Source organism: Podarcis cretensis (genome assembly GCF_951804945.1).
Source record: "Podarcis cretensis genome assembly, chromosome: 2".
Lineage (NCBI taxonomy): Eukaryota > Metazoa > Chordata > Lepidosauria > Squamata > Lacertidae > Podarcis > Podarcis cretensis.
The window spans coordinates 3,746,282-3,773,317 of NC_137171.1; the positions used below are offsets into that span (position 1 = coordinate 3,746,282).

At 45.2% G+C, this 27,036-nt stretch overlaps 1 protein-coding gene across 5 annotated transcripts in view; it reads left to right on the forward strand.

Moving 5' to 3' along the window:
• Positions 1–27,036, forward strand: part of LRP1 (LDL receptor related protein 1) — a 317,944-nt gene that overhangs the window by 109,839 nt on the left and 181,069 nt on the right. For all 5 annotated transcript variants that reach the window (XM_079967068.1, XM_079967067.1, XM_079967069.1 and 2 more), the window contains 3 exons: positions 18,952–19,071; positions 19,982–20,110; positions 20,741–21,004. In XM_079967068.1, the coding sequence (XP_079823194.1) occupies positions 18,952–19,071; positions 19,982–20,110; positions 20,741–21,004 (513 nt within the window). The remainder of the gene's footprint in view (positions 1–18,951; positions 19,072–19,981; positions 20,111–20,740; positions 21,005–27,036) is intronic.

Genomic DNA, 27,036 nt, shown 5'->3' on the forward strand with positions numbered 1-27,036 from the left:
CCTAGGTCATCTGCTGATCTTCACTGCTAAGGTAGGGATTTGAACTGGGCTCTTGTATCCCCAAAATGAGGCCTGCAAAGCCTCACGTTGATTGTGCTAGCAACTCTACTACTGCTAAGCATCTGTGAGAGATGAACTGTAAAGGAAGCACTTCAGTCAGGGTTATGTGCCAAGTAAGAATTTTATGAGATAAAGTGTTATTTGCATCAGTATGCTTAATGCATGCTGATTACAAGGCATTTGGCATTAGCAGTCTAGGATTTATGAGCAGGGATGAGTAATTTGTGTATTCTTTGCTGCTGCTTTTCAGTAAAGTTCAAAACATCATTGAGAGGAAAATTAAAGCAAGGAGCAGGGAGGAGTGCATAGCCTGCTCTGGAAATGTGTGCTCATATGGACATTAGCGAAAAGGAGGGCTGGCACTATGCATTTTTCAAAATGCCTCTCCCCCCTGCAGAGGGGACTCTTTCTTTTACAGAAAGCAGAAGAGAGATCTCTGATATACTCTTGTGTGACTTGGTTGTAGAAACATGAAAAGCTTTGTAGTGGAAGAATGGGGAATGTACCTAAAGATGGTATGAATGATGCAGAGGCAAAGTATTCACTTCACAATAACTGTAGCAGGAGTGCCTGTGTGAACAATGCCCTCAGACCTATTAACATGTCCATAAATGAAGGCCAAGAAAATTACTGCTGCAAATTATGCAAGCTTGAACCTCTTCCAGCAGGAATATGGGAAGCAAAGGAGGAGTGGCTTCTCTCAACCACTTACCAGCTCTTCTCAACCAGTGTTCTAACAACAGCTGTCATTTAGAGAAGGGTGTGTGTGTGTGTGTTAAGCAAAGGAATTTGTGATGAGCCAAATCAACGGTATTCCTTGGTGTGTGTCTTTTCAACAAGGGTTAGACTCCTGGACCCTGTCAGCATTTTCTGGGTACTCTCCCTGCCCAACAAGGGAAAGGAGATATTGACTCTCCTCTCCCTCCCTCCCTCCCTCCTCCCTCCCTCCCTCCCTCCCTCCCTCTCCTCCTCCTCCTCCTCCTCCTCCTCCTTCTTCTATTTTACCCCCTTGATTCAGGTGACCTGACTCTTCCTAAGCTATAGACAAAGCCTGGCACCATGAGTGTATTTACCACAGTTGTTCTGCTCCTCCCTAGAAAATCCAGTGTTTGTTCATAGAATAATAAAATCATAGAATTGTAGAACTGTAGAGTTGGAAGGTACCCCAAAGGTCAACAAGTCCAACCCTCTGCAATGCAGCAATCTTAACTAAACCTTCTGTGACAAATAACCATATAATCTCCACTTAAAAACCTCCACTGAAGGAGAGCCCACCACCTCCTGAAGGGACACATGGATGGCCAGTAGTACATGTGAAAAAGATCTAAGGTCTTCATAGACCACAAACTTAACATGTGTCAACAGTGTGATACAGCAGCCAAAAAAAGCTAATGCTATTCTAGGCTGCATCATCAGAAGTATAGTGTCCCGATCAAAGGAAGTACCGTATTTTTCGCTCTATAACACGCACCTGACCATAACACGCACATCGTTTTTAGAGGAGGAAAACAAGGGAAAAAACATTCTGAATGAAACAGTGGATGTATCATTTTTGGGCTTCATGCTGTGGCCACAGACATGTGATCTGATGGTGAATTTGGGGTGACCCAATGCAAAAATCCTGAGAATTCCTGTGGATCCATGCTTTGTAACCACGTTTTTGCACCATTGCAGCCCCAGGCAACAGTGGGTGCGTGATTTTTTTGGTGCAGGCTGTAGCCATGGACATGCTATGTGATTTGATGGTGAATTTGGGGTGACCCAATGCAAAGATCCTGAGAATCCCTGTGGATCCATGCTTTGTAACCACATTTTTGCACCATTGCAGCCCCAGGCAACAGTGGGTGCGTGATTTTTTTGGTGCAGGCTGTAGCCATGGACATGCTATGTGATCTGATGGTGAATTTGGGGTGACCCAGTGCAAAGATCCTGAGAATCCCTGTGGATCCATGCTTTGTAACCACATTTTTGCACCATTGCAGCCCCAGGCAACAGTGGGTGCGTGATTTTTTTGGTGCAGGCTGTAGCCATGGTCATGCTATGTGATCTGATGGTGAATTTGGGGTGACCCAATGCAAAGATCCTGAGGATCCATGTGGATCCATGCTTTTTAACCACGTTTTTGCACCATTGCAGCCCCAGGCAACAGTGGGTGCGTGATTTTGGGGGGGGCAGGCTGTAGCCATGGACATGCTATGTGATCTGATGGTGAATTTGGGGTGACCCAATGCAAAGAACCTGAGGATCCATGTGGATCTATGCTTTGTAACCACATTTTAAGTGGGGAGCGAAGGAAAAACAAATAAGGGACATGAGAGGGGTGTGCAGAGAAGCAGCTGGCTAAGAATGCAGGAGAGGGATTTAACGGGAGGGAGGAAAGAAAGGCAAAAGTTTCCCCCCACCAAAGCCAGCCATCTCTCTCTCTCTCTCTCTCTCTCTCTCTCTCTCTCTCTCTCCCTCCCTCCCTCCCTCCCTCCCCCCCCTCTCCCTCCCCCCTCTCTCTCCCTCCCCCCTCTCTCTCCCTCCCCCTCCCCCCCTCTCTCTCACTTCCCCCCTCTCTCTCCCTCTCCCCCAGCAGCACCCGAGCACAGAGAGGAATTCCCCTCTGCTTGCCTGGAGGGGAGGGGCTTCCCCTGCTCTTTGTTCCGTTTCAGCAAACACAGCAACGAAACAGAGGATGGTGAGCAGTAAGACCCTGAGGCAGAATGCAGGAAAGCAGCCGCTTCCTCTTTTCAGTTTTCCCTTCTCCGTGAAGTGCCGCGATTTGATTTTTGCCTGATTTTTCGGCTCCAGGGACCACACATTCACTCTATAACACGCACAGACATTTCCCCTTCCTTTTTAGGAGAAAAAATCTGCGTGTTATAGAGGGAAAATACGGTAATAGTCTTGCTCTATTCTTCCATAGTCAGACCATACCTGGAGCACTATGTCCAGTTCTGGGCACCACAATTTAAGGATATTGACATGCTGGAACGTGTACCGAAGAGGACCACCAAGATGCTCAAGGGTGTGGAAACCAAGGTTTTATGAGGAACAGTTGAGGGAGTTGGGTATGTTTAGCCTGGATAAGAGGAGATTGAGAGGAGATATGATAGCCATCTTCAAATATCTGTCACATGGAAGATGGAGCAAGCTTGTTTTCTCCTTCTCAGGAGAAAACAAACCAATGGCTTTAAGTTACAAGAAAGGAGATTCCAACTAAACATCATGATGAACTTTCTGACAGTAAGAGCTGTTCAACACTGGAATAGACTCCCTCAGTAGATTGTGGACTCCCTCAGTAGAGTGTTTTGTAGCAGGGATGCCTCCCTTGGAGGTTTGTAAGCAGAGGTTAGATGGTCATCTGTCATGAATGCTCTAGTAGAGATTCCTGTGTTGCAGCCAGTTGGACTTGTTGACCCTCAGGATACCTTCCAACTCGAAAATTCTATGATTCAGTCTTCCTTTTATGCTCGATGTCATGGATCTCTTCACAAATGTACACATGCTTTACGTACAGTACTAGTCCTCCTCCCTTCTTGTTTGGTCTGTTTCTTTTGAATAGGATATACTTCTCAGTTTCTACATTGCAGTCATGAGTCTCATCCCACCAAGTTTTAAGTAACACCAATTAGGTGCCATGAACTGGTTGGTAGTCCATGAGGCATGAAGCAGGAGGAGCAAAGGCAGACATGCCAGCACAGTCTCAGATTGCTTGGGAAAGACTCAGAGATGAGGAGACTTAGGCAGCTGTGGGAAGGTAGGGACCTTCAGTCTCTGCAACTACCTCACTGGGCAAGACCTACTGAAGAAGAGTTGCTGTGCTCATTAGGCCTGGTACTCTTGTGCAGATCCTGTTTTTTTAAGAATGAGTTAATTACTCTGCATAATTTACTGCTGAGGGCACAAGGAGAAGGGGATGACAGAGGACAAGATGGTTGGATAGTGTTCTTGAAGCTACCAGCATGAGTTTGACTAAACTGCGGGAGGCAGTGGAAGACAAAAGTGCCTGGCGTGCTCTGGTCCATGGGGTCACAAAGAGTCGGACACAACTAAACGACTAAACAACAACAACAACAATTTACTGCTGGCTTGCTCCTGACTTTAGGTCATATTTGCCATCCCGTATTAAGAGCTCAAATTTGTATTGCTTTTCCCCATATTCTGTGCATTAGTATAGAGACAATGGAAACCACAAGTTATTCCCTTCAGCTGCTTTCTTCTTGCAATTTCCTGCCCTTTAGCAGGAAGTACCACATCAGTTTCCTATGCATCAATGAAACTATTATGCCTAGTACCAGATGTTCTCCTGCCGTTTATAATATTGTCTCTATCCCCCTCAGGATTTAGTTTAAAGTTCTGCTGATCAGGTTTACGAGACTTTTAGCAAACACATTATTGTCAATTGCTGTGTGGTGCAACCCGTCTCTTGACAGAAGTCCTTCCTCAAGGAAGTGAAGACAATTGTCCAAGAAGCCAAACCTTTTCTGATGACACACCTGTGTAATTTACTTCTGTTATTTCCATCTCTCTTCCTGTGCCATGACCTTCATCAGAAAGGAGTAATGAAAAAGCCGAAGGTTCTCCAGCTTCCTACCCTGAGTCTCATAGTCCCTTGCTAGGTTCTCAGTAACATGGGAAACCGACAAGCCAAGCATTTGGTGGCGGGGGGGGGGGGGTAGGTGTGGTGGCATCCCCTCACATTTTCATATATACAGTTGTCCTTGCTAATAGGCAAATAGTTTGGTTAGATGCCTAGACGTATGAAAGAGAAACTAGCTAAAGCTCCATTCTCTGACCAAAGAGAGCCCTAATGCCAGTCAAATTGGCATAATCCTGCCTTTCTTCTACCAGTTCTCCAGTTTCCTAGGTTGCCACAGTTCCTGCTTCTCCTTTATTCCTCCACTCATGGCAGTGTTCAGGCAAAGTCAGCTGCATCTTTTTTTGTTTGTTTGTCTAAGTGTCAGTTCTGGGAAGCTAAACTGGAACAGAACAGTGTAGTTTTCAACCTCCTTTATCCCAGGAAACCGCTTCCTCTTACTGCACATAAACATGCTGTTGTTTTCCAGATGGATTCGTTGTCACAGTGAATGCGGTCACCTCATTTCTGAAGGGCAGCCATATTGGCAAAGGCCTACCTTTGCACTCATTCCTATGACCCGAGCGTGAGGCTGGAGGCTGCCAGAGATTGTGAAATGATGTCCCTCTTGTTTGGTGTTGAATAAAGCTTTTGGGCTCAGGGAAAGGGAAAGATATGGGATGTTCCAAGGGGTCAGCCACAGTTTATTCACCAGTAGAAAGCTTGAGGAATTTTGTGATCTCAAAGCAGCAGTGGATTTTTGTGGATTTAGATTGTAAGGAGTGTGGTGTGGAATTTCCTCAAAATCTCTAGGGATCTTCTTGGGACAGGAGTTTCAGCGCCTGGGCCTGTGTTTTCTGAGGGCTTGTTATTCCATGTCTCCCAGCTTTGCTTATTCATGCCAGGGAGTGGGTAGGGGGGAACCCATCCTTTTGTCTCGTCATTTGTACAATGTAAATCTTAAGCCCATGCTTGGTGCTGAGTTTGAACTAGAAGTAAAATCTAAAATATATATATCAAGTAACCCCCCCCCCCACTACTCTTGCTAGGCCTTGTCACAGGTGGGCTCTGCTGCTTTTCTTGAACTCTGTTTAGTCACACATACAGGTGTGGTCTGGGACGCGGGTGGCGCTGTGGGTAAAACCTCAGTGCCTAGGGCTTGCTGATTGCATGGTCGGCGGTTCGAATCCCCGCGGCAGGGTGAGCTCCCGTCGTTCGGCCCCAGCTCCTGCCCACCTAGCAGTTCGAAAGCACGTCAAAGTGCAAGTAGATAAATAGGTACCACTTTATAGTGGGAAGGTAAACGGCGTTTCCGTGTGCTGCGCTGGTGCTGGCTCGCCAGAGCAGCTTTGTCACACTGGCCACGTGACCCGGAAGTGTCTGCGGACAGCGCTGGCCCGTACGGGCAGGGGTACCTTACCTTTACCTTTACAGGTGTGGTCATGCAGAACCTCATTTGGGAAACCTCTCAAGCTATATTAGAGTGGGCACCCCACCTCCATTCCCCATATGCACACAGAAAGGGGCATGGCCCTCACCTTTTGACCTCTCCTTTTCATTTCTAAGGTAGGTCTGGGGAACCTGTGACACACCAGAGGTGTTGTTGCACTCCAACTTCCATCAGTCCTAGCCAGTATGACCAGTAGTAAGGAATGGTGGAAGTTGTAGTCTAGGCTCACCTGGAGGGCCACCCCATCTCTGTTCTTAAAGGAACTGTTCTCTGTCTAGAGAGTACTTCCTCCATGGTAATTACTACACAAACTCTCTCTTTAATTTCATCTCCATTCTCTTTTTTTCTCCTCTGCTGTTAACATCCACTTTCTTTCTGTGTGTGTTCTCTGCTCTCAGTTGCCCCTTGAGAGTGGTTCTCCCAAGCTTTTGAGGCCTAAGACTCAGCTGGCAGGCTTTTTCCATGGATGCCTGCCCTATGGCAGCAAGCTCCACAAAATGATAGTTACAAATTAATAGTAAATAAACAGTTCAAAGCTGGAGTTATCTCTTTATTAGTGAAACACGATGTTTACAGACTTGGCTAAGTTTCAGGTCTAATGGGCATAGCAGCTCATGCTCTGCAGGTCTTACTCGGTGAACCCAGTTGCCGAGACTAAAAGTCGCTGCCTTCTCACAGTCGATGATATCACCTCTTCTCCAGGGCTTCTTCCAAGCAATAGGAGACTGTTGCTGCTCTGCCTGTTTCAGCCCTCTCCTGGTTCTGGGAGATGGAGGGAGGGGAGCTTGTCACAGCTGGAGGGGGAGGCACCTGTGACTCTTCAGCAGCCTGACTCCTTTCTGCCTCTTGGCCTCCCTCCTCTTCAGCTTCTGCCTCATGATTCTGGATTTCTCTCTGCCACAGATTCTCCTTCAGCTTCCGACACCACCGTTTCTCAGTTTCCCCCCTCTTCTCCCTGTGACCACTCATCATTGTCCCACCACCACTCCCCAGGCTCTGAGCCTTCTTCCCCTGGTGGTTCCCCAACTGGTTCCTCCCGCCATCCAGCCAGTCCATTACTCTGTGTGTGAGAGACAGACAGACAGACAGAGAATCTCACAGCGTGGATAGTTGCTATCCCTGTTAAGCTTTTAATAGGCCCCCATGGAATGATTGAGCCTTATGGTTAAGGTCAGTCTTGTGGGAGAAGGCTCTTTGGGTGGCTGAGGAAGTCCAGCATCAGATCTTGAGAAAGCACTGAAATTAAAGTCACATCCATCTTTGAATCTACTGATTGCTGAGTCTCTGGCTCCCCTTGAGCCATCATTTGGAGAAGGGGGTTCTTATATGGAGACCCATGCTATACTTGTAGATCCCTAGTGGGGGGTGGGGGGGACATGACCACCACTCACTCTCCAGGCTGCTAGCCCAGTTGGCCTTCCCTACAGTGGGATTGCTGTTTCCTCAGCGTTGAAGGTGAAAAAAGACTTGGGTTGAAATACCCAGCATTTTCAGATTCTCCAAGCCTGAAAAGAAAGACAGAGAAAAAGAAAGAAAAGCAATAGGTTAGGAAAAGGCCACACTGGTACTAGAAGGTGCTCTACCTCAGTTAGTTTTGAAGGACTTTGTCTCCATGGGTTTGGTACAAATGACCAGAGGGGCTCAGCCGCAGCTGCTGACACGTGTGTTGGAGGAGCTCCTTTTGGCCATTTCCTTGGCTAGGTGTGCTTTAGTTTACCATGCTCTATATTGTCTGTTGTGGTCTGTTTGGCATTGTCATGTCATTAGTATCATTCAATAAACAGTTTTAAGTGCTGCTGCAACCGTGGATGGGGTAGTACTCAGACTCCAGGGACAGCCAGTTTGTCTCATGGTCCATGGTGTTCTCCAGGATATGTCGAGAGGCCAAGAGCAGATTTTATTGCACAAACTAGCCTTCACAGGAAAGTCAGGTTCTGTTACATGGGTAGCCAACATGGTGGCCTTCAGCTGTTTAGAACTACGATTCCCATCAGCCCCAGACAGCATGGCCAGTGGTCAGGGGTAATGGGAATTATGAGCGGCAACATCTGGAAGGCACTATGTTGGCTTCTGTGATAACACAAGGGCTTCACAATAATATGACACATATGCTCAGCACATCTTTAAAACAACAACAACAGCGAGAGAGATGCAACAGCCGAGAGAGATATTGTGCAGAATATCTCCAACTCCCTTACGATTTTTGAAAACACTTCTCTTTCTCCTTACAAGTTCACGCAATCAGCAAGCATTTTACCATACTTAGATTAGAATTTGGCAGGGTTGCCTGGGCCCAGATAGAGTTGCCCCAGGAACTAGATTGGGGTTTTATTCAAAAGTAATTTGAGATATAGCATCTGGACAGCTGTTCAGAGGAAAAGGAAGAATCCCCCTGGGCTACTGTAGGGGCTGAAGCCGCTTTGGGTTCTGACAAGGGTCCAAAACATTCCACACAGCAAGGACTGCCAGTTACTAGGCAGAATTGTATTTTTTCAGGAGATGGAAAGCATATATTCCCTACTACTGAGTGAGTAGAAGCATAAATATCCGTAACTACTCATAATAATTATAGTACATGGACTGATGTGTCATATTTACAATGCTTGACCTCAAGTCAGGTATTTTCCCACATAGTTTAATCTTTTACACAGAAAAATTGACACAGGGTGTTTGATAATATGGTAATCGATTAATCCTTAAGAGAATTTAAGCGTAGACATTTGTATTAAATTTCTGTTTCATTGTAAAACTGGGTTGTTATTTTTTAAGAGACAATGGTGTTGTTTTTAAGTCCAATTTAAATGTGAAAATAATTCAAATTTTCATCTTTAAATACTTTAAAATAATTGGCATTTATCCTCCTTGCTCACCACTGTAGCTTCTGACATTATCATCTAATTGTCCAATCCAACATATCTATATAATCACTATGGATGTAAGATCTGGTGCCATTCCATGCAGAATAACAGGGGAAAAAAACCAAGCAAAGCAACTTAAACCCAAAGTGAGCACCACTCTCTGTAGCACCACTCCCTGGTATTAATGACTCTTTGAGGAGCAGAATCCTTCCCACCCTCCACAAAGCATCCTCAGAATGTAAAAACAGAGGTATAAATGACAACCTGATGAGTCATTCAAAGACCAAAGATCAAAGCCAGCAACATGTCTGCACGCTTATGACTCCTTGCAAAGAAGAGTTGCTTTTATTAATAGAAAGTCACATCATAGAGTGCTTGATATGTACAATGTGCAAATCTGGGCAAGTTCTTTACAAGCACACAGTAGAGTTATCAGGAGCATATCATTGTCTTAATACAAAACTGATCCATGCTTTCCTGTACAGTGGTGCCCCACAAGACGAATGCCTCGCAAGATGAAAAACCCGCTAGACGAAAGGGTTTTCTGTTTTGGAGGTGCTTCGCAAAACGAAAATGTCTTGCGAGTTTTTCCGACTTTTTCCCCCTCCCCCCCTTTTTCTAAGCCGCTAAGCCGCTTATCCGCTTATCCGCTAAAAGCCGCTAAGCCGCTAATAGTGCTAAGCCGCTAAGCCGCTAATGGGCTTGCTTCGCAAGACGAAAAAACCGCTAGACGAAGAGACTCGTGGAACGGATTCTTTTCGTCTTGCGAGGCACCACTGTATAAGAAGATCGCAAGACTAACCTTTGTCTTTGTGATAAGGAGATGGAGGGAGAGAAAGGCAATATTGGCAGACTTCAGGGTTCTGCGGAAGAAACCATGAGGATGCAATAAATCTATGAAGGGTAAAAGGAGCTTGGTTTATACTAACAGTTAAGGCATATAGCCTACCTTTGCTATCCATGTTGTCCTACACCCTATAGTTGTGCATCTCTTATTCCTGCCCAAGTGCAGAACCTGACATTTGTCCCTAATAAAATTCATTTTGTTAGTTTGGCCCAGTTTCCAATCCGTTAAGATTTTGCCTGAAGCTGCGACTGTGCCTTGCAGCCTCTTGCTCTTATGTAACCAATCAGAACCAAGAGGAGGGGTTTATACCTTGGAAAACCAGGAATTGGGTGGAGCAGAATGCCTGCCAGTCTTTGTAACTTGTCCAGAACAGACCAGTTAGTGGGCATGAGTAACTTAGGCCCACTGACTTTAACAGGTCCACTCTGAGCAGAGCTTAGATATGACCAAAGAGCCTCAGAGCACCTTAAAACAATTTATTATGGCAGCAGCTTTGGCTGGATTACTATTTGCTTCACTGGCAGTCTTATTTGTACACACCTGCCAAATCAGGGAAAATGTTGGGTGACAGAGGCTGTGAACCATGGGAGAAAAGGCCACTGTAAACAACCTCTGCCCACAAAGAGCATCCAATTGAAGGCAGACTGAGGAAACTAATGGATGGGGAAGAGAGGAAATGATGCACTGCTGCAAAGAGGGGGTGGGGGGGTGAGCATTTTGTGTCCTCCTGTTCCTCCGCTGCCACTCACCAGACATCTGACCCAGCCATGAAGTCGCCCTGCTGCAGCCCTCTCTCCCTCATGTCTCCCATCCACAGGCTAGTGACCATGCTGGGTGCTTGCGCTGGGGGAACAGGGAGGCCCCCCCATCCCCACTCAGCCGCCCCACCGCCTCCTCTTCCTCTTCCTCCTAGTGATCCCCTCAGGTCACGGCCTAGCTTCCCCTGCCCCTGCCCTCTCTCCCTAGTTGTTTCCTCCAGTGCCACGGGCATCCCTGTTGCCTCCTACTAGAGCGGTCAGAGTGAGGAGGAACAAGGGGCTCCTCGGCGGCCTGTGAGGAGGGAGGCCTCAGCGGCACCCACAGTGGCCTCTGCTCATGGGGACGAGCAGTGGCTCGGCCGTGTCAGGGTTGGGTGGGTGTGGGAAGAGGAGGAGGGTCATTGGTTTGGGAGTTTGTTCGTGTTGGTGCTTAGCTTCAGGAGTTGTTTTTTGAGGGCTCCAAATTTGAGAATATGTGGCAATGAGATGATGGTAGTAAGCAGTGCCTTTTTTCTAGAAAAATAGTTGCTGGTACCGTGTACCGGCACGTACTGCCAGGAAAAAAACCACTGCCCACCCAGAAGCATGCAAAGCCGTCAGTGAATTACCTTGGCAACTGCAACCGGCTGCACTTTGGGATCCTCCTCTTGGAGCGGCAACATGGTGGATCCCCAAGGGATGCTGCTTATTGGTATGAAACAAAAATGCATAACTATTCCATGCAAAGGGAGGGGATCAGAATGTGTCCTGGCAATAGCCTGGTTGGTGCCCTGATGTCCATAGGCAATGTCTGCAAAAAGTTGTCTGAACTCTGTATGCTTAGCAAAGAAACTTTCCTTAAGGCTGTTTGCTCAGAGCTTATTAAAAAAAAACCTAAAAAACCCCCTCTGCCATTGCCAGTGAGGATAAGACAAAATAATTCTCCTCAATGCCCTGGGTTTAATCAATGTTGTTTATGAAGTATAATTCCATTAGTGTCAAATGAATGGTGGGTTGGGTCCTCCATTGTGCTGGCTGGATTCCAGAATGCTGCAGATGGGTGCAGTTCAGTTGGTTAGAGCGTGGTGCTGATAACACCAAGGTTGCTGGTTCGATCCCCATATGGGACAACTGCATATTCCTGCATTGCTGGGAGTTGGACTAGATGACCCTCAGGGTCCCTTCCAACTCTACAATTCAGCTCCACATGAATGGGGCCAAAGGGGATTTGCTGTTCTTTAGGATGTATGAAATGCTAGACTTGGAGCAAGCCCATTGCAATTAATGAATGTGATTAACTTAGGCTCATTAATTTCAACAAGGGTACTCTGAATAGGTCTGGTGGTGGATACAACCTTTGTTTATTTTGTGCATTGGAGTTTTTTGTTTTAAAAACACGCAGTAGCACTAAAATTGATTTGGGGGCAGAGCTTACAAAGTCCTCCCCCCATTGTATCCTTGCAATTAAAGCAAATGGGCTAAAGTTAACTGAAAGTAAATTTAAGATGAGCATTAGGAGAAACATACTAATCATGGTAAGAGCAGTTTGGCAATGGAGCCCTCAAGCATCCTTGGGAATGGTGTAACTCTGGAGGATTAGAGACTACACCTCCTGCCCTCTCTCCTTCTACTTTGTTATTTTATGCTTAAAAAAAGCATGTGATGTCCATGAATCATTTTGTCTTCCTTAATTTTTCTGCTGTGGTTGTGACTTCTAGAACTTCAACACACCCACCTACCCCTTTTTAAAACTGAAAGTTGAGATCATAACAGTTTTACAGCATTATTTTTTAAAACAGGATAGGTTTATGAGACAACTTGAAAACCTTGCATCTTATGTCACATTGCTTTGGCAGTGTGTCTTCAATTACTATGACATCATAACTGAACATTTTCTTCTTTATGGAATCTCTGTCTATGCATGCACAGGTGCCAGTTATGTAATGGCTATTGGAAATTTAATCTAAAAGTAAATAAATAAAAATCATGCTAAACTGAGAGCATTTGTTTGGCATTAGTAGAAACAAGACGTTTGAAAGGAATGCAGCAGTCTGTTTCCTGCTAGTGGCCCAACAAGGACCAGCAGGGGTTGGCCACAGTGAGAACAGGATGTTGGGCTAGATGGGCCATTGGCCTGATCCAGTACACTCTCGTTACATTCTTATGTTCTTGAAAAAAAATACTTATGTAATTAATTAGTTGCTTTCCATAATAAGTCTCAAAGCTGCTTTCAAAAATAAAATATCAGAGTACAGTTTAGGTAAAGGTAAAGGACCCCTGGATTGTTAAGTCCAGTTGAATTCAACTATGAGGTGTGGTGCTCATCTCGCTTCAGGCCAAGGGAGCTGGCGTTTGTCCACAGACAGCTTTCCGGGTCATGTGACCAGCATGACTAAACAATTTCTGGTGCAACACTGTGACGGAAGCCAGAGTGCACGGAAACATTGTTTACCTTTCCGCTGAAGTGGTATCTATTTATTTACTTGCACTGGTGTGCTTTTGAACTGCTAGGTTGGCAGAAGCTGGGGCAGAGCAATGGGACAGTTAAGTCCAGTCGAATTTGACTATGGGCACAATATAACAATTGTACACAGTACAGTACAAAAAATCCAACACACAAAATATTTCAAACCAGATCAAGCAGTAAAGGTGACCAGACATTACCCTCTCTTCTCAGCTGAAGATAAACTTGACCCAAGAAAAGTATCATCAACTGTTGCAGATATGAATAGTCTAGTGTCTGGAAGAAGAGAAATGCCTTTGCCTGGCACTGAAAATATGTCAATGTTGGCATTGGGCACGTCTCCCTGGGGAGAGCATTCCATAAATTGGGAGCCATTACTGAAAAAAAACCTGTTCTTTTGTCTCTAGCCTCGGGTCTGCTGCACTGAGAAGGGCTTATGATGATGTTATCATGGTGCAGGCAGGCTCATAGGGGAAATGTCATTCTGTAAGGTATTGGGGTACCAAGCTATGTAAAGCTTTATAGGATAAAACCAGTGCTTTGAACTGGGCCCAGAAGTGAATTGGCTTAACATAACACTCAATATATGAAATAAAATACAAAGTAAAACAGTAGTACATCATGTTCAGTAGTGCAACTAAACTTGGACAGATCCCACTGGGGGTGCTATTTCCATGTTTCCTGGCGTAAGATTTTCAGGAATATCCTAGCTATCCTGCTGTATTCTGGGGGCAATCTTGGCTTGTACCTACTGGAGGAATAAATAGTATTCACACTGCTGGAGAAACTTTCTCTTGATTGAATATTGAAACTTGAATTGTCATGGTTTATTGGAGAAATGTAGGGAAGCCTCCATTATGGAGGGCTCATCATTGGCCTCAGTTTATTTTCTCTTTGTATTGGGGAAAATCCGGGGCAGATGGAAATTTTATTAGCATTTATTGCAGGCATTAATAATAGTTAAACTGTGAAAGCCAGGCGTATCGGGAAACCTTGATGGAAGTGCTGTCTCCTTCCAAGTATCCCCTGGCTGGTGTTCTTTGTGACCTTGGTGTTTAAGAGATGAATCTCATTTTGGGAACATCATGAAACCACTCCAGGGTTCAGTGGGATACCATATTAAGGGCTTTTCAAAACCTTTATGTTCTTTTATGTGCTCTTTTTTTTTTAAAAAAAAAAAGGTCACTGAAGGTTTTGATATCCAGGAGGATGGAATTATGGAAATTACATGATTCTGCAAGAAAATATGTAGCCATCTGATTCCTCAATATGTGTGGGTAGTTGCAACACTGGATAGAGTGGCTTGCAATAGCATAGTATTGCAGTGCCCCCTGAGAGACACAGAGAGCAAATCTATCATCCATTGCTGAGTGTCAGCTGCTTTGCTGACATGGGCTAAAAGAGTAACAAAAGCAGGTGGAAGAGTAAAATAAGAGAGAAAACCCAAAGACTCAATTCATGTGACATTTTCACCTATGCACAAGCAGCCTTTGTGCTTGCCTGGCAAAATATATAACCTAACATTGGTTGTTCTTAGCAGCCATCATACTGCCAGCATGATTATTCAACATAAAATTCTGATAAATGATACAAAGAATCAAAATAGGCATCACCAGAATGCTTACAAACTAATGGATTTGACAAAAATGGGAACAAAGGATAACATAGGGAAGAGGAAACCAAACATGCAAATGTATTGGCCAAGTATAATGGCTTTTTGAGTGGCTGCTGATAGATATATTGTGGGTGGAAGGAACCCAGTTGGTCCCAGCCACACTGATCCAAAGGACCCTAGCAGACTCATCCTTCTTTTAAGCATAGAATTGTAGAGTTGGAAGGAATCCCGGGGGTCATCTAGTCCACCCCCTGCAATGCAGTAATCTCAAACTGGATCATCCATGACAGGTGGCCATCCAACTTCTGCTTTAAAATCTCCAAGAAAGGAGAGTCCACCACCTCTCGTGGGAGTCTGTTTCACTATCACAGCTTCCAGATAGACTAGCCACTCATGAACCTTGGGAAGTAGGAGCCAAATGGCATTTGCCAGCGCAAAGCTGATGAAGTTGGGATCTCCCTGTCTCTCCTTTTCCTTTTAGACAGTTGCCAGATGAAAAAGGCCACTGGTGGAGGCTACATCCACTCTTGCCTGGTTGTACAGGTTGCATTATTAATTACATTATTAATTACCACTGCAGATCTTGAGTTCATTTAGGGCTGCTTGCATATAGAAGAAACTGTCATGTGCAAACTTGCCCTAAGGCTCTTTTCATAATGAATTCCATTTTGAAATCACTGCAAACCAATTCATTGTAAATAAATGCATGGGGCTCTTCTTGTAACCAGCTTTGAAATGCTGAACTCTGAAGTGGCAGCGGTGGCACCCAGGATGGAAAGAAAGGGGGAGCGGGTGGGAGGGAGGGAGAAGAGAGAGACAAAGAACCATTTGTAGGTCGAAGTGCACTCTAGTAGCACATAATTATTGTCCGTTTTGGCCACAAAAGCTACAGTGCTGACCCCTTTGTGCAATAATTGGAGCCACAGAAGCTTATCTTATTGCTGGCTTATTTGAGTAGCTAGCATTCCCAGGAAAAGGGAACTTTTCATCCCCCCTCCCCCCTCAGTGCTCCTGAAGGTAGGAGTCTATCAATTGATGAAGATGATCATCCAAATGTCAAAGACCAAATGGAGCAAACAGCACGCAGACCTAGTGGTGGGAGGAAAAAATCCTTAAATAAGAGATACGGGGGAATGATTAATGGACTTCAATGTCTGTACACTAATGTGCAAAGCATGGGAAATAAACAAGATGAGCTTGAGCTCTTGGTACAGCAAACTAAATATGACATAATAGGCATCACTGAAACCTGGTGGGATAAGTCCCACGATTGGAATGTAATAATGGAGAGATACAATCTATTTCAGAGAAACAGACCAGAAAGGAGGAGGAGTGGCGTTATATGTCAGGGATGTGTATACCTGTGAAGAGATCCAAGATTTAGAACCTCAAAGCCAAAGTGAGAGCATCTGGGTCAAAATTAAGGGAGAGAAGAATAACAGTGACCTCATTGTGGGAGTTTACTATAGATCCCCAAGCCAAACGGAGGACATAGATGATGCCTTCCTGGAACAGATGGCCAAGCATGCAAAAGGAAGGGAGATAGTAGTAATGGGGGACTTCAATTACCCGGATATTTGTTGGATGTCAAACTCAGCCAAGAGCATAAGGTCAAACAGATTCCTCACTGGCCTTGCAGACAACTTCATTGTCCAGAAAGTGGGAGAAGCAACAAGAGGAACAGCCATTTTAGATCTGGTCCTAACCAATGTTGATGACCTGGTTAGTGGGGTAGAAGTGGAAGGATCATTAGGCGCGAGTGATCATGCTCTTCTGAAGTTTCTATACAGCGGAAAGGAGCAGCCAAGCATACTAGGACTCAATTTCTTGACTTTAAGAAAGCCGACTTCATAAAACTTAGGGAAGTGCTGGGTGAGATCCCATGGACAGTAATACTAAAAGGAAAGGGAGTTCATGATGGCTGGGAGTTTGTTAAGAGGGAGATAGTAAAAGCACAACTTCAGGCAATACCAATAAGACGGAAACATGGAAGGTGCCTAAAGAAGCCAGAACTTTTAACTGAGTTAAGATTAAAAAAGGATGTGTACAAAAAATGGAAAAGGGGGGAAACCACCAAAGAGGAATTCAAACAAATAGCCAGCATGTGTAGACACAAAGTCAGAAAAGCTAAAGCACAGAATGAACTCAGGCTTGCTAGAGAGGTTAAAAGCAACAAAAAAGGCTTTTATGGGTATGTTCGTAGCAAAAGGAAGAACAAAGAAACAGTGGGGTCACTCAGAGGAGAAGATGGTGAAATGCAAACAGGGGACACAGAAAGGGCTGAACTCCTCAATGCCTTCTTTGCCTCAGTCTTCTCCGATAAAGAAAACAATGCCCGACCTGAAGAATTTGGAACAAATGATTCAGCAGAGGAAACACAGCCCAGAATAACTAAGGAGATAGTATGAGAATACTTGGCTAGTTTAGATGTATTCAAGTCTCCAGGGCCAGATGAACTGCATCCAAGAGTATTAAAAGAACTGGCAGATGTGATCTCAGAACCACTGGTAGTCATCTTTGAGAATTCCTGGAGAACAGACGAAGTCCCGGCAGACTGGAGGAGGGCAAATGTTGTCCCTATTTTCAAAAAGGGGAAAAGAGAGGACCCAAATAATTACCGCCCAATCAGTCTGACATCAATACCAGGAAAGATTCTGGAACAGATCATTAAGCAAACAGTCTGTGAGCACCTAGAAAGGAATACTGTGATCACCAATAGTCAGCATGGATTTCTGAAAAATAAGTCATGTCAGACTAACCTGATCTCGTTTTTTGACAGAATTACAAGCCTGGTAGATGAAGGGAACACATCTTTTGAAATTATTGGGAGTCAGGTACCCCAGAGAGACTTTGACTGTAAATGAGAAATTCGGTAAAATATTGACATCTAGTTTTGATTGGGAAAAATCTGGAGTGATGGGAAATAGTGGGGGTAACAGTATTCCCTTGTGTTATGTTGAGTACTGAAGCCAATGTCACCTATCTGTGACAGCTCCAGTGGACTGATGATTTGACTTGGATAATTATGGTGCCTGCCAGTTACTTGTGAGCCTGTTTCAGGACTGGCCCAAGACTTGTTGCCACATTCGCCTCTCCTGGTATGCCCCGTGGAGGACCTTGAGGTCCACAAATGACAACATTTTGGAGGTCCCGAGCCTCAAGAAGGTTAGATTGGTTTCAGCTAGGGCCAGGGCCTTTTCAGTACTGGCCCCGACTTGGTAGAATGCTCTGTCACAAGAGACTAGGGCCCTTCGGGACTTGACATCTTTCTGCAGGGCTTGCAAGACGGAGCTGTTCTGCCTGGCCTTTGGTTTGGACTCAGTCTGACCCTTCTGTTTCCCTTCCCTTGTGGTTTTGATCTACTTTTAAAATGAGGCTGCATTTTAAATTGCATTTTAACCTGTATTTTAAATTGCCTCCCCCTCCCCTTATGTTTTTACTGTAATTTTACTGGTGTTAGCCGCCCTGAGCCTGGCTCTGGCCGGGGAGGGTGGGGTATAAATAAAATTTATTATTATTATTATTATTATTATTATTATTATTATTATTATTATTATCGAAATGAGTGGTGTGCCTCAGAAACTATTGCAGTGTTGCAGAGGATCCTGGGGTGGTAACTGTGGATGATGTGAACTTGCAGACAATACAAGATTCATACCCCAGCATCCTCTCAGATCTTCTTGAATTTTTCACTCCAGATTCTGGTGCTTATTTAAAAATATAAATAAAAATTGACTTTATTAGAGATGGAGATGGGCAGGTATGACATATATTAAGGATTTTGCCCAGAATAAGCTTGACCATTAGTTGCTCTCCTACCACGTCTTTGAAATGGAACTGTTGAGTTGCATTGCTGCAAACCTTTTGAATATGAGAGGGACTGGATTCATTTGGAGCATAGCATTTTGCATTTCTTAAGAGGTTCCTAAATATCAAACTAATTTGAAGAAGCAAGACTCACTCTTTGCTGTACACCTGCCTGACTTAGGAGGGAACCTTAGGTTAAAACTGATGCACATGTAACAAAACCCAATAGGAAGATTTCTACATGAGCCTTGTAGCTTCTTGCACAACTATTTGTGCCATGCGTGAATATTAATGCAGAAGAAATATCCAGTGAATTTGTTCACTACTCTAGGTTTTATATGTCCCTGAAATCTCCAATCCAGGGGTAGGAAACCTGTGGCCCTCCAGGTGTTTGTTGGACTCACTCCCATCAGTCCCATCTGATGGCCAGGGAAAATGGGAGTTGTAGTGCAGCAACATCAAGTGAGCCACAGGTTCCCCCAACCTGTTCAAATCTAAATCACCTTCCCAGCAGCCAACTGATGCCATTCCCCCCCCCCCTTGTTTCTTTAGAGTTCTACAAAAACTGCACAGAGATGGGATGCAAGCACCATTGTGCCCGGACTCTGAATGGCCCAGAGTGCTATTGCAACAGTACCTTCCAGCTGGCAGAAGATGGGAAAAGCTGCAAAGGTAGGTGGCGGCCGTAATACGGAACAGGAGAGAGTGCAGAAGACAGGCATCTGACAGCAGCTTCTAAGGAGGAAAAACATATGTTTGGTCTATATCTATTGTATTTTCTCTGATAGACAGTGTTGCTTCTCCCTGTTCTTCTCTTCCCCTCCCTCCCTCCCTCCCTCTCCCCCATCTCCTTTCCCCTCCTCCAATCATTTTTATTTTCAGTAGGAATTCATGGTAGACTAATTTGTGTTGTGGCTTTTAAAATGATTGTGTCTGGACTTTTTGCCTTCACACGAAGCAGAAGAAATGTCAAGCTTGAGAGATACCATGAAATAATGAGCTAGTGCTGTTAGCTGTCAGTTCGGAGTCCTGGAGTCTAGATCCAGATTTTCCATAGCAATTAGATGGCTCTCAGTACATAACTTACGCTGTCAGGCTTTTAATTGTGATGAACAAGAGCGTTATATTGGTGTCACTTTCAGTATGTCAGCTATATGTCACTTTCACTTTGTGAACATTTTTTGGGGGGCAGAGGTAGAAACAGGTATGAGATAGGTATGCATCTAATAATTCAAGAGTGATACAGGCACAGCACTTACAAGCTGGGTGTTAAGAAATGTTTCATTTTTGGGGCTTGCAAGTTATGGCAAAATCAGTTATTCGGTATATGATCTTTTCACATGGAAATGCAAACTCCTTTTCTCATGGGGAGCTTTCATTCATTTCAGAGTGGCCTGTACAGGACAGTGTCCCCAGTGTATTGTGCCCTTGGAGGAAGTGAGCATGTACTTTTTTATCTCAATGTTTTGGTTTTTTAAATCCTTGTCTTTCAACTCCATTCATGCACTTCCACAGCAGCATTTTACTGAGATATATTAGATATCTAACAGGTTAGTGATTAGTTTCTCATTCTTCTTCACAGATATTGATGAGTGCACTAATTACGGCACTTGTAGCCAAACCTGCACCAACCACCATGGTTCCTATGTTTGCAGCTGTGTTGAAGGATATCTGCTCCAGCCCGATCACAAATCCTGCAAAGCTAAGAATGGTAAGCAAATCAGTCATTTTCCCTCAGCCTTGTGGTTTTCTGTCTTGTGGGCAAGCAGTGGTGGCCTGGTTTGCACTCTACAAAGCACTTTTACTGTGCTCACCATATTTTCTGATTAGTGGAGCACAGTTTGGAAGACCTCACAAATGTTTTGGGATGCCAGTCATCTCATGTTGGCTCTCATAAAGGATGTTGCCAGCTTGATTCCTTGGGGACCCACAGAGTGTAATTTAGGGCCAGAAATGCTCTTTACCCCCACATTTTGCACACAATCTACATACAAAGTCACAGTGCAAGTGCACATCTACAGTTATTTGCTTTTTGTGCAGGGCAATGCAAACAACTCACTTGAGTGTGAATGCTTTTTCACTTGGTGCTGGGCAGTATGATAGCGGGACAAACTGCCCCATCACACAGCCTGTCTCTCCTCCCCTTTTTACATGTTTCTTTGACATATTACAGATGAGGAATTGACACATTTTGTGCATTCTCATACTTTGTTACCTGGGGGTGCCCCTTGGCTAGTGCATTTGCTGGACCTCATCCTAAAATGAGTAGGTCCTTTAAGAAAGATGTGCAGCTGGGTGCCTAATCCTTGTTTCATCTTTGGCAACTCTGTTTCTTCGACAGAACCAGTAGATCGACCTCCAATCCTACTCATTGCCAACTCTCAGAACATTATGGCTACTTTCCTGAATGGTGGGTCTGTCCCTAACATCACTCCCACCAGCACCAAGCAGACCACAGCCATGGATTTCAACTACAGAGAAGACACAGTCTGCTGGGTCCATGTTGGTGACAGCTCTTCCCAAACTATCCTGAAATGTGCTAAGATCCCCAATCTCAAGGGATTTGTTGAGGAGTGGACCATCAACATCTCTCTCAGCTTGCACCGTAAGTTGCTGCTTGCTGTATAGAAGTTCTCATGAACAGGCTCCTCCTCTCATGGAAACACACATTCCTTTAGATTAATATACCAATTTACTTTTGCATACAAAAATGTTGTGTGGTTGATTCCCACCCTCACACCCTTCCGGCTTGTTGCTGTTTTTAAGATGGTAAAAATGTAACTATTCAGTTGGCAAAAATTTGTAGAAAATGGAGCTTTTAACTAAGAAGACAACCATTTATTTTATCATCATTAATCTTGAGTGAAACAAGCGAAAATTTGGGATGCATTGGAGGGTGGGGCAGCATGTTGTCTTTGGTAGATGTTGTCCCTTGAGGTGAAGCTATTACGCTTTAATATACAGATGGAAAACCGCTGAATGGGGAAGCTGAACAATTGGCTTAGTCACAAAGGGAGACAATGGCTGAATAAGGATTCCCGCCCCCCCCCCCCAGTCTCTTGAGACCAGCACTGCTCGCTAGACCATCTTGCCTCTTGTCTGCCACTTGCTCATGACTGTCTTCTGCCTCTTCCTTCATGGCAAGTTGCACAGTTGAAATAATCTAAACACTGAAATGGAGAAGTGGAATTTCAAAGATTCCATACAATTTGGAATTTATTTTACAGCAAACTTTATGGTAAAAGTTAGGTTAGTGCCAAGTTAACACCGCCTCCTTTGGTAGTCACCTTCCAGGCAATTTATGGATTAAGTGATGTGATGTTCCTTCTTGGCAGCATCTTTCTATTGCATTTATCTGTCAAACAAAGCATCTGCACAAGTACAGTCTTATCCGCTTACGTTTTCTGTCTCCTTTGCTTTAGACTCAGACCTAGTTAGGGGAAACTGGGTTTAAGTCAGTCTCTAAAGCGAGGCTTCAGCTGTTGCCACTTCTCCCTTTTATATTTCTTAGGCAGAATGCACACCTGAGGCTCTCCCGATGTCGTAGGGCTAAGCAGTGAGACAATGCGGTTAGAACCAGCTTATCCCAGAATAATTTGTGCCAGATCCATTATGTTTTACAAATTGCAGTTTAGTGAAGAGAAATAAAAAGGTAAAGGTAAAGGTACCCCTGCCCGTACGGGCCAGTCTTGACAGACTCTGGGGTTGTGCGCCCATCTCACTTAAGAGGCCAGGGGCCAGCGCTGTCCGGAGACACTTCCGGGTCACGTGGCCAGCGTGACATCGCTGCTCTGGCCAGAGCCAGAGCCAGAGCCAGAGCCGCACACGGAAACGCCGTTTACCTTCCCGCTGGTAAGCAGTCCCTATTTATCTACTTGCACCCGGAGGTGCTTTCGAACTGCTAGGTTGGCAGGCGCTGGGACCGAGCAGCGGGAGCGCACCCCGCCGCAGGGATTCGAACCGCCGACCTTTCGATCGGCAAGCCCTAGGCGCTGAGGCTTTAACCCACAGCGCCACCTGCGTCCCTAGTGAAGAGAAATACTTTATTATTAAATGGAAGAAAGCAAAAACATGCTCAGCAAATTTACTCATTGTGGAGGTGGATCTGCTGTTCCGGATCAGGACCACAGTGGGTTCCCTATCTGCAGTCCTGATCTGGATCTCCTGCTGTGGCTATATGCCCTGCAAAGAAGGCTTCTACTCATGCTAAAGGCTGTTTCCCTCCTGCATTAAATTGTAAATGCAGGGGAAGAACAGGACTAATTGGGATCATAGTGGAGCAGAGGATCGAATTCCTTCCTCTTCATTATATGCTATTCCCTTGTAGCTTCTACTTAGTGAATGAAAACAAGTTTAATGCCACTTTTGGTTTATTTCTTTGTATTCTTGTTTATAGGCCACCTTTTACAGTGGTGCCCCGCAAGACGAACGCCTCGCAAGATGGAAAACCCGCTAGACGAAAGGGTTTTCTGTTTTGGAGGCGCTTCGCAAAACGAATTTCCCTATGGGCTTGTTTCGCAAGACGAAAATGTCTTGCGAGTTCCTGCGGGTTTTTTCCCCTCCCCCCCCTTTTCCTAAGCCGCTAAGCCGCTTATCAGCTGATCCGCTGATAAGCCGCTTAACAGCTGATCGCTAAAAGCCGCTAAACCGCTAATAGCGCTAATCCGCTAAGCTGTCAACGGGCTTGCTTCGCAAGACGAGAAAACCGCTATACGAAGAGCCTCACGGAACAGATTAATTTCGTCTTGCGAGGCACCACTGTAGTTCGTAGTCCTTACAATGCAGCTTACATCAGAGTAAGTAGCAATGTAGAAAGGGATCTGGGAAAATACCTTTCATACACACTCGCTGATCTAAATCTGGACTGGGGAACCTCTGGGCCCCCAGACAGCTCTCTAGTCTAACTCCTGCCATCCCTGACCCTTGGCCATGCTGGATGAAGCGGATGAGAGAGGAGAGGTCCAGCAGCATCTGGAGGGCCACAGATTTCCCCATCCCTGGTAGAAAAGAGCCAAGCAGGCTCCTCCTAAGCAGTGGGTTCCGTGCACAGAGAAGGGCTTGGTGCACCTTCACTCTATGGGAGGTCTGAAGAAGTGTTTGGGCCCTCTTCAGTTTTTCTTGTTTCTGATTTTAATACATTCACCCTGCTCTCTTATTCAGATGAAGGGTCAGGGTTGTTTGCAAAAGAAGAAGAAATCCAGCACACAATTTTTAAACCACAAATTAATACAAATAGGGTTAAAAGTGTCAGTCATTAAAAGGTTTTCAGCATCATGATGTATCACCAGCCAAACATCATGGTTTGGCAATAAACCACGATGTTGAAACAAGCTGTATTGTACCCAGCCAGTGAGGCATGGGGTGAAACTGCCTCAGTTCTCATCACAGGAGCTGAGGTGCTAAGGCCAATGCAGCTGGCCTTAGCCTGCCACCCATCTGCAGGGCAGAAAGGCTTCTTCCCCCAATGGAGCAAGTCCCGAGGTCCCTGCCGCTGGCATGCAAGCAGCAGGCAGGGACCTCGGGGCTCCTTGGCAAGGCTCCCTCCGCCTTTGCGGGCACAGGGGGTTCACCTGCTTGGCCCCCCCATGGGTGTGGGGGCACACACCCATGACCCTCGACAGAGGAGTCTGAGGGAGTCCCAGCCCCATCTCTGGCTTGTGCAAGCTGGAGGCGAGGGGGGTGGTCCTTTAAACATCTCCGTTAAGCGGTGCACAGCCACACACCCCTCAATGGAGAGCTGTGATGGTGCCCGCACTTCCTCAGCTGAGCAGCTACGAACTGGAGATGACCCACATCTCTGGCATATGTGGGACAGAAAAATGCTAATTCTTAATAGTCATTATCTACTAGGTAGGAACATGGTCGTTTGGCACACAAGCCCCAAATGAGAACAAAAGAAAAGGATAGCTATTTAACTGGTATAGCTTCCCATTGGAACTGGAATTTTCACAGCTTTTGCAAATGTTCCTCACCAGAAGAGGAAGGGTATCTTCTGAATCCTCCCATTATGGTTTTCCCTGTATCAAACAAAGTAATTAACACCCTCTCAGCCATCCTTTCCTAATGTGTCTCAGCACCCTTGTGCAGAAGGTCAGAGCTGTTGGATGGATGGGATAGCAGGAGGCAGCAAATTTTAAAAATAAATATTCAAAAACAATTCCAGAAGCCCTTGTTTTCTAATTTTCTTGGTTGCTAACTGGGAGGCTGGCATGTGAAATTCTGCACTTGCCTTTGAAAGAGGCAAGTCGTTCTCAGTGGTTCTTACGTTGTGGGGTAGACTCCTCTTGAGAGGCCTGAATAGGATGGGGTTGCAATGGTCCATGGAGGGATAGGATCCAGTCCAGATCTTGGTGGTTTGGCTGCCCCATAGACAGAGGAACCTCAGTGATCCACACCGGATTTGTAGGAGTGACTAACTTTGTGGCTCAGTCACTTGAAAGTGATTTGTGGAGCAGGTGGCTCCGAAAGAGCTGCTTTTTATGCTGTTTCTTTGTGCATGCTTTTGGGTGGAAGCCTGAGCTACTTTGTGCTATCCTTTGTTTAAAGCTCAGTGCAGGCCGTGTTTAACACTGTTCCTGTAGGTAGCTCTTAGGAACCCAGGCTCCATTGTGTACTGCATGCTCTCTGTGTCTCTCTGTCTCTGTCTGTCTGTCTGTCTATCTCTGCCCTCCCCCTTTTGCTTTTTCTCCAGAAAGCTGCATAATGTCAGGACAAGTATAAGCCACATGTTGAAATCTAAGATTCCTCAAGTAACTTGTGTGCATTATTGTTGTTTTTTGCTTCTTCTTATTATTTATTTTAGTACTGTACAATTGTTGGCCAAATAGTCTCTATTTCTCAGTCTGAAGGTAGTGATTTAGAAAATACTTTTTTATATATATCTAAGCCATCTGGGAGGAAGGATGAGTCATAACAGAGCAAGCAGCACAGGCATGGCTGGATTCTCTGTAGAGTTCTTCTTCTTTAAGGACGTGCTGCTGGTTGTCTGAGGCTTGGTTTTTTCCATGGCAGGCAAGGATAGTGATGTCATAAAGGGAGACCTTGAGACATAGGCAGTGGCATTTATTTATTTAGCTGCTTAACTACAGTGGTCTCTTAAGCAGTTTACAATGCAAGAAGTAAAACGTCAGTTCAAACTATAAAATCAAACTTCAGTTAAAATTCCTGCTGCAATGATAAAACAAATTCTTCAGTAGGCACCTGAAGTTCAGTAGGCCTATCTGACCTCAACTAGAAAGGTGTTCCATAAAATTGGACTCAAAATACTGAACACACAACTCCTGGTGGTCATGAGCCCTGCATTTGAGCTATGGGGGATCACTAACAGTGACTCCCCTGAAGATCTCAGTGATCTGGCAGGGGTATAAGGGATTAGGTGGTCCTTGAAGTTTCCTGGACCCAAATTGTTAAAAGCCTTGTAAATTAATTCAAGAACCTTGATCCTGGCTTGGTAGCATATGGGCAGTCAGTGCAAACTTTTGAACATTGGAGTTATGAGCTGGCAATAGTCTGTTTCTATCAGCAGTCTAGCCGAAGCATTTGACACCAACTAGAGTCTTCTGATGAGGCCCAAGGGTAGCCCCACATATAAAGCATGTTGTAATAATTGAATCTTGAGATTCCCAATCCATGAATCACCATGGCCAGGCTATCGGCTGTAGTTACTGTAACAACTGCAGCTGGTAAAAGGCACTCCAAGCCACTGAGGCCATTGAGCTTCAAGTGACAAAGGTGGATCGAGGGAGTGCAGCCCTATCCAGAACAGGGAACTGGTGAATATGCCAGACACGGGAACCCACCCACCCCCAGTTCCTTGGTCTTCCCAGGGCTTACATTCAGTTTAATGGCCGTCATCCAGTAGAGCTGTGTGTCCTCAGCACATTGATGAGACTTTGTCCACAAACTGTTAATGGCTTCATACAGATGTTAAACAGCATTGGGGCAATATAGCTTGTGGTACACCACAGTTGAAAAATCATGTAGCTGAAGCAGAGTCTTCCAGTGCTGCTCTCTGGACATGACCCTGTTTGATCAGATATACTAGATTCAGGGGCAGCACATCCTGATTCCCCACTGGAGGCAAAATGGGAACGGGCCACCCCCACTGTACCTGTGTTGTGTGATGGTGTCCATGAAGCACGAGCAGCAGTGGCACCAACTTCCATCAAGATCTTTCAAGATCTCACGAAGATCTTTGTGAGTTCTTGTGAGATTTGGGTGAGATCTCACTGGAAACCACTGCCGCTGCAAGGTATGGGGGCATTGCTGAACCACCCCCTATTACAAAGGCTAGCTCAAGTCAGTAGCACATGAGACTCTTAATCTCAGGATTGTGGGTTTGAGCCCCGGTTGGGCAAAAGATTGCTACATTGCAGGGGGTTGGACTACTGTATGATCCCCGTGCTCCCTTCTAACTCTATGATCTATGATCCCTGGCTTACCTTTCAGCAGACAATGTGCCCTCAGGTAAATTTTATCTCTAGCTGGGTGCTGATAATGGAAGTAGCTGGCTGTGGGGTGCATTCCTGTGAGTATCTGGAGAGGGAGCGACTGCAGTGGGGTAAGATACAGACAAGTAGAGAATTCTGCACCCTTCACACATGAACCGTTTTTGCTTTTTAACACTCACTTTAGGCA